This window comes from Leiobunum rupestre, chromosome 9 (genome assembly GCF_980474605.1).
Source record: "Leiobunum rupestre chromosome 9, qqLeiRupe1.1.hap1, whole genome shotgun sequence".
In the NCBI taxonomy this organism is placed as follows: domain Eukaryota; kingdom Metazoa; phylum Arthropoda; class Arachnida; order Opiliones; family Sclerosomatidae; genus Leiobunum; species Leiobunum rupestre.
The window spans coordinates 1406837-1415579 of record NC_143392.1 but is presented as its reverse complement, the minus strand read 5'-3'; the positions used below and the strand labels follow the sequence as shown (position 1 = coordinate 1415579).

At 35.3% G+C, this 8743-nt stretch overlaps 1 protein-coding gene across 1 annotated transcript; it reads right to left on the bottom strand.

Annotated features, from left to right (window-relative positions):
- Positions 1 to 7859: 7859 nt before the first annotated feature.
- LOC149926285 (uncharacterized) lies at positions 7860 to 8417 on the bottom strand. Its single transcript, XM_090159287.1, has one exon. It carries the CDS (start codon positions 8415 to 8417, stop codon positions 7860 to 7862), a length of 558 nt encoding a protein of 185 aa, XP_090015413.1.
- Positions 8418 to 8743: the final 326 nt, after the last annotated feature.

The window sequence follows — 8743 nt, the reverse complement described above, 5'->3', positions numbered from 1 at the left end:
TTCAATTAGGTTTATATTTGTATGACCAATGGCGACAATATGAAATAAAGAAAAGCGTTAATATGACCAAAAATGTTTGGCACTCAAATTTAAATGTTTCAGAATTCAAATAACTGCAATAAGCCTTTAAATTAAATATAGATAAAGTTTACCAGGAGTCATGACTATGTGTCCTGGTTCTACGTTTGGTATTCATGTTGGTAAATAAGTGTTTCTAACAACCGCTACTAAAAAGCAGCACTTCAAGAAGAAGGAACCACAATTAAAATTAGTTGAATTGACAAATCGCATATCGAAATTTTTAGAATCTGCAACATTTTTTCCAATAATTTTTTCATCGTGAAAAGATAAATTTTGAAGCTTGATAACGGAGTTTATTTTACGGACTAATAGAATCGGACATTTTTCCAAGAACGTGATCCTCAATTTGCAATGGTATTCAAGGTTTTAAAAAATGCACTGATTTAAATAATATTTAATCGTTAATTACATTTATTCTGTTTCAACATGTTTTAAGCAAGAGACAGATAACGTTTGCATTTTGAACACTTTGAATTAAACTGTGGTATATTTATTTATACCATGTAGAAATACGAACGAAGCCATGTGGATTACGTTAACACCAATGGCGTCGCCTGGGATATGACATGTTATAAAAGAGCTCTTAGATTTGCGTTGAGAAATATTCCAAACGTCACGTAATATGCTTCTTTTATGTTCTAAACATTTAAATAAATTCAACAAGTTAATATAAACGTTGACTGGAACCAGATGTGTATCCTTTATTTTACGATCACCACACTTTTAGCCATTGAAATGACTAAAGGTTGGTGACTATAAATATTTTTGAGATAATTAAATTATTAAGAATTTTTCAAATACAAATTTCGTACATTTATGGAAGAAAATTAAATAATATATAAGAAAAACCTCCGATTCCTAGACAACTGGCACTTAATTATTTGTGGCCCATGCCTTACCTTATCTAGAATGAAAATTATGTTTTACAGAATAATTGGAGTATCATTTAAAAATGTAAAAGGCTCCTTAAAAGATATTAACAACGGTGTAAGTTTAAAACGTATTTTTTCGAAACTTGCATGCGAATTTAGATTTGTCAATATGTAAACTTAAAGGAGAAGTCCAGGTTGGGTAAAACTTGGGTCTATTTGAAAGATCATGTTTAAATAAACTCAAAAATTTCAGTCGTAAAATTGTATCTTTTTTCAATGACGATAAATTAATTTTTAAATTAGCCAAATTTACCCGCCAAGCGAGCTGCCATTTGGTTTCGCGGTGACGTTTTAGGACTTTAATCGCGCGCTGTTCGCCCCATAACAGCGCTCTGTTCGCTCCGCGTGCGGTCTGCGGAGGGAAGGCGAAATAAAATGGCAGCTCGCTTGGCGGATAAATTTCGCTCGTTTAAAAATTAATATCTCGTCATTAAAAAAAGAAAATTTTACGACTGATATTTTTAAGTATATTTAAACACAATCTCTCAAATAGACGCAAGTTTTACCCAATTGGACTTTTCCTTTAACTAACATAATATTGGAAATAGCTGAAAATAAATTTTTTATTTAATTTTATAGTCGTCTTCATATTAATAAAACCTCATTTATTAAGAATGTTTTATTTATTGCGTGCAGAAAATAGACGTTTATACGGGTGAATGTTCGAGCAAAGACTTGTTATATGCATATCCCGAGACGCTTATTAGCCAGCAATTCTTCGAGTACGATCACGTTATCTTCAGTTGCCTGGATGGAGAAGGGCAAATGGACACGGTACTTATGCCCGAACAAGCCTTGGGTCATTGGAACTGGAATTTACTTCTTCTGACATTTTCTGGGGTTTCTTTGATCAGTGCCTTGTTTGTCAAGGAAAAGAACAACAACGCGTCACTTTTGCAAAGAATCTCCGACAAACTCTTTCTCTTCTTCTCCCACCTTCTTCTCAATCGTTTAAGTATCGTTCCAAGTGTGGTTGTAGAGGAGTAGTTTCGATGTTAATGGAGATTTAAAAAACCAATAACTTCTATTTTAGTTTAATATGAGTTAAAAAAGAAAGTTTCTCAAACATATACTTCGTAATTTTTTAACTGATTTAAACCAACGAATTTTCTTTGATAACATATAAGCTCAAGACTTTCTCTGAAATTATTAAGTTCAAATATTTGTAATTTTTTTCGTACAGCCATACCTACCTTACATAAAAAGACGTCTTGGAGGTTATGGATGTCAATGTGGATTCTAGCAATTGATACAGTTTTGAGCCGGGTTTATTTGGCAAATTTCAAGGGTGAGTTGGCAATGATAAAATTTCACAAGATTAATTCAATAGAGGACGTATTGAAGAAACCAGAAATAGCAGAGTATTACTTTAGTGTTGAAAGACTTAATGACGAAATGGTAAGTTTTACCCGAAGTAAATTGCTCGTCTTGAGAAACATTTAATAATAATTTGGTCAGATAAACTTCAAAATACCTTCACTTCAAGCTTTTTTCAAAACAGCGAAAAACATCGACTTCAAAAAAGATTTTCGGAGTCATATCAGTAAAAAGGCTGTTCATTTAGCTTCACCTTTGATATATCCTCTCTTACGATATATATGCAAATCATGCCGAAAATTTCACATTGGCCGACAACAGTATTTCATACTTAAGTATCATTTGTTTTTCTCTTTTCGCCTCCCGCTAAGAGTCTTGGAAAAAGCAGATTACAAGTAAGTTCTTCCAATCTAACAAGTAAAGTATCTTTGGTAATCAGGACACGCGTCCTTAAGTTACAATATGTTCAGGATGCTACGGGTAATAACGTCAAAAAGTGTAGGGCGTGTTCTTTGGGTCCTTCGACCATCTTAAATGCTTGGTATCAGAGATGTAGGCCGACAAAATCCAGGCCGCAAAACAACGTTATAGCCAGTAATGAGAAGTTCAGAATTCGGCCTTGAACCCAATTGTATCCATTTATTATTCATTTGAGTTTAACGGTGAAGCGATAAACACAATAGCAAATTCCAAAATATCATTACTGAACTAGCAGAAGTGCGTTTCATCCTACAATGATTTTTGGGTAAATGCGAATAAAAGTGAGCAAATGGAAACAAAATTGGTTAAATGCGAAAATATTTGGGTAAATGCAAATAAAATTTGGAATTGCGAGTTAAATTGGGTAAATGGAAACCTAATTTACGTTAATTTACCCAAAATGACCCGAATTTCGCCATAAATAAAAAAATCTTTATTTGAGTAAGATATTACAAATATATCACGGGGGGGGGGGGGCTGTTATTTTAAGATTTTTGCATGTTAAATCCCGTAAAGAGATGTTTAGATTTAGTTGTCAAAAACCTTTTTGGTTGCCACGTCAAAACGGGAAACCATTGATAATTTTCTTTTAAGGAAATTTCAAGTTACACGACGGTTTACTAAATCCCAGAGTAACACCTCGAGTCGTCTCCTGGTAAGTCTTTAAGCTAGCCTCAGAAGAAATAGTCGCATCCAGATAGCAACGCACGTTAATTTATTCTAAAGATTTGGTGCTTTTAAGGTAAACCACGTGTTCACTAAATATAAAAGTGTAATGCACGTGGTGTTGTGGGTTCCTAAAACACTAAATTGGTTTCGTGTTTCATTACACGCCTTCCTAAATTTTGAAAATAACAAGTTGAATTACTGGTATTTGTGCTTAACTTAAACACGCTATTATTTCTTTGTACAATAACGTGTTGGACACTTTTAAGTCCAGCGTTTTATTTAATGTCAATTCCCGTAGTCGACTGTTGGCCTCCCCGAAAGTAACTAGTTTTAGACGTTTTACAGACTTCGAGTCGACTTATAAAATACTACTCACTAAGAAGTTGGCGAAGAATCGGATGAGGAGTTCTGTCACCTCTCAGCTGACTCCAAAATTAATTATCAAAATTAATCAGGCTAAAACACAAGGCACAGCCATAGGTCTAGGACTTCAAGTGACTTTTAAAGCCATTAATTCAGGTGACCGGGTTATTGTGCGCAGGAGGGTGGTCACAACCCCTTCATGCCACGCCAGCCAACAGCTCCCTTCACTTACTATTACCGTTAACCTCAACAAGTTTCTATGGAAGGGTAAATCGAAGAGCTAGAGGAAAAACTCCTTAAACAAGTGGGGGCGAGAACTTACAAACTCAACACAAAAGGAGTTTTTTCCGATTTTAACCCAGTGCCACTGGCTGCATAGTGGTTTTTTAAAAGATGAAACTAAACGGTGACAGTGGCGGGTTTCCGTGTTACCCCTTTGCTGAAGCTTTGGCTGTACTAAAATTTAACCCTTCACAGACGCCCTTGGAAATATTAGATAATTGAAACCCCTACTTTGAGGGATTTCTGGCTAAGGCACTAACCTGTGCCCAATTTTTTTACATACCGCCTCCCAAAATATGGCAACTCTCATATTATATTACTCCGTTTAAAGAGAAATCTTCCGATATCAGTATTAGTAATCTTAATCCTGGACGTATATTAGCTTTTCTGATATCGGCAGATTTTCGAGGAAAGCAAGAGATTCTACAAATATCTGATGAGCCACGAAAGGGCATAACCGGTCTACGTTGAAATCTCTGGCTGAATTTTTGGCTCTTAATATAAATTCCTTAACGTTGGATTTCAACGAATGATGTCTACGACCACCCTGCTATAATTGACATGAACTTTTCATACAAAGGGCACCCTCGATGTATTTTAATTTATTTTATATGATATAAAATAATCGTTAATTACATAGTTTTGGTTAGCAGTTTTGAAATAATGTAAAAAGACGAAAGCCAGATGTCACGGGTGAAGTTAGCGAGATATGATATGCCGAGTCAATATAATTTTACCTTAAATTTTAATTTCATAACTGCTCCCTTTCAAACTGACAATTGTGAGTGAGAGGAAATATTTTTGAAGGCGAGATTCAAAAAAGGGGGCCCAGTTCATTTTCCACATATTGAAATACCGTTATACAGCTAGTAATTTTTTGAGTACGCTGGGAGTCAACAGAGCTTCTCAACCATTTATGAATCAGCTCGAATTCGGTTAAGCGTCGAACCGTATCTCAGTTAACTATCTGACTAGTTATTTACGGGTAGACAGTGGCGTACCGATGGTTTGTGGCGCCCGGTTCAAAACTCTTAAAAGGCGCCCCTTATATACAGTATGACGCGAAAAATCCTAATTACTAATATTTCATTAATTTCATGAAATTTCAATTTATTTTACAAATTTACAATAAAACAAATTTTTTATAGAACAATTTTTGATTAAGGTTTGACTAAACAACGTTTACTAGGATTCTTTTAATCATTTTGGGTCTTTTTGGCGCCCCTTTATAGGACCGTTAGACTGGCGCCCGGTTCTACATGCCCCCTGCCTCCCCCCCGTCGGTACGCTACTGCGGGTAGAATAGCCGTTGCCTTACACATCAAGTTCAATGCCCTACTATTAAAATCAGCATACGGGCCGACTGGTTTTTGCTACTTTGTTCGCCTAGCCTAAATGGGCAGGGTTTATGCAAATCAAACTTAATTAGTACCATTCCTAGTATTAAACCGTTTCTTTCATACTCGTATTTCGTTATTGTGCGTTTTCGAAAATAAGAAGCACTTTCCCAGAATCCATCGATGGCAATTCTTTGAATTGGAATTCGCCTGTTACAAGTTGCTTATTTACAAAAATTCTGACAATGTTTAAAAGTGTCGATTGAACTCGATTTTTTGAAATAATGGATCTGGGCATTGGTATAGGCACACATTTGCTTGTTTAGTAATTATTTTTGGGCATTTCCTATTATGTTTATTGCTTCACCGTTAAAACCAAATGAATAATAAATGGAAACAATTGGGTTTAAGGCCTGTAACCGAACTTCTCATTACTGGTTATTTCGTTGTTTTGGATCCCGGTTTTGTGTGCCTCAGACTCTGAAACAAAGCATTTTAAAACCTATGTTCATAGGAAATTTTTTTACTCACCACAGAACGTTTTGCGAAAATGAATGACATATTTGTCCGTAATATCCTGTTTAAAAATGAACGTTTTCATTTCTTCAGCGGGGCATTTTGGTGTTTTTGAGTGAGCTCCAAATGATAACGTTATCGTTATTGTAGTGAATGTGTCAAAAAAAAGCATTACTTAATTTTTTTGAGCGAGATAGAGTGAGGAGCCTCGTTTTAGTCTTTTCTTAATAGGGTTTGAGAAGCATCTTGTCGTTTGTAAGAAGCTGGTTAAATTTTGATACCAAATTTCCAATCACATTTGCGAGCTTTGACACTGATTTATCTTAGCTCTAACTGTAGATGGCACAACACAACATCTTTCGCCATCTGCAGTTAAAGTTGGTGTTCATGTATTTTTTGTCGCGAGTACAGCTTTATTTCAAACTTATATCTTAGTTTGGAAAGTTAAAGACAATCTGTGACATAGCGAAGTTTATTTGAAATTAGAAACTTATACTTTCACCTTTTAGATTGGCAAATATTTTTTGAAGTAGGATTAAAAAAAGTCCAAAAGTTTGAAGTTTCGAATGTCTATGTTATATTTGCTGAGAGCTGCAGCTTTTGTGGTAAAAAAAGTATTACGAACGAAGAACCACAATTTTATAGTAACCATAATTACTCCGATGCTACTTTTGAAATCTACACTGTCGAGCCATGAACAATGTTTCGGTGATTTAACCAGGATTTACCAATTCCTAAAAAGCGTGTCTCAATTGACCAATGAGGTGTTATTTCTTACGATATTACTATTTTTATTTTAGCGCTTGGCAGTTTGTAGAAACGGCGCAAGAAAAACCGTCCCGCACCTTCTTTGATTTTATATATAATCCTCAAAAAGCGCAAGATGAATTCCGTACTGAACATATACCAACAACTTTACACTTTCTCTCACCTATCATTCGTATTTGGGTCGAAGGAATTGTCATATCAATCGCATCAATATTTTTCGAAGTCGCAATGGCCCGAATATTTGGTGCCTAATAATTGCTGTTGCATTAGTATTGATGATGGATAACAGTCCTATTCTATTTCATTGACAGAAAGGGTTAAATAAATGTATATATAATCAAAAATATCGTATGAAATATTATGTTTGTTATAAATATATAAAAATTACATTTTCTTTGACTCGGGTGGTGCCAAGGTTATTAGCGTAGCTGATAATGTCAGATTGCAAAAAAGATGGTTTAAGTTTCGAAAAATATCACAAAGCTTTCTCTTTATAGTACAATCTTAATTTTTGTACTTTTAAATATCATTTAAACTTGCTAGAAATGTTTTAGTAGAAATCATTGCAAGCTTTGCTTTAAATGGCTTATAGTTGTGTTACATATTTGAATATCTTTTTTCTGTCTTAATAAAAGCACTGTTTGGTTAACATTTGTCGTAAGGCTGTATTTATGGTTCTTACACTGAAATACCTAAAGGTTAAACTAGGTAAACGAGTAAAGTTTAAGTAATTAGTCAGGTTAAAAAAATAGACTTAAATATTTATTGATAGAAAGAAAGAGTTACTCTTCGCTTCAACGTTTTGAACCAAAACTGACGCTTCTCACGCCAAAAAATCTTGGCATAAGATTCCTCCGCCTTTCCTCCGTTTTTTTTTCATTCCTCTCCATTCTTCGAATGGGTTGGGCCACTCTTGGGGTCCCAAACAATGGCAATACGGCCAAACCTAGGGCTTCTACAACGGTAGAGGTCTATCTCAGAGAGAAAGACGGAGGAAACTTTCGCTGCAAAAGTAAACAAAACACCAGAAGTTACAAAATATCTACATTTCAAATCCAATCCGCGACATCCCCCCAACCCAATGAGGAACAATCAGTTACTTATTTTTGGTTTCTTAGTTAATTTCTATGGGGTACAAAAGCTTGAGAGGTATCTTTATTTCTGATCGCGAATGTTTCTTTAATGTGTCAGATTTAACAATGCCGTCTCGGCCTGTATGTAATACTACGACTCTACACAATTTCCTTAAGTGCTTCGGTAGGCGTTCATCCTTTAAATTAACAACATCTCCAAATTTTATTTCGGGGTAATTATCTATTGGTTTTCCTGATTTTTGAGAATATCTCAATTCAAAGAGATATTCGTTTCTCCATCTGACCCAAAATCTGTTTAAGTGTTCCTGACGGTACTTCCACCTTTTTTCAAGATCTCCTCCACAAACTTTTAATTCACCAATTTTGAATTTTCTGGGTGGTAGGGTGTCTAATCGCTTTCCTATGAGGAAACGAGATGGTGTGAGAGGTGAACGGTCGTTCTGGTCGCTATACAAATAGCTAATTGGACGCGAATTAATAACCGATTCAGCTTCATTGACAACCGTTTCCAATTCCTCGTAAGTCAGTAAAGCTCGACCTACTACTTTCTTCAAACATCCCTTCAAGACTCCCACCATTCTCTCCCACATCCCGCCCCACCAGCGAGCGCGGTAAACAATGTAATTCCAAATGATTTTCATTTCTCCGAAGTATTGAATCAGTTCTTTCGTTACAACGGATTTCCTCAGTTTGTTAAGTTCCTTTTCATTCCGTTTGAAATTGAGCACTCTTCACGTGATATACTAAACAATCTTCATATTTCGCTCTTCTTTCAGATTCTGCTTCAGGAGTTAGAACAAATCTCTCGTTATTTGTATTTTTATTTTCAGATTTGTCGCGCTCATTCCTCGAGTTAGTATGTCCGCTGGATTTAGTATTCCAGGAACGTGATTCCACAAATTTG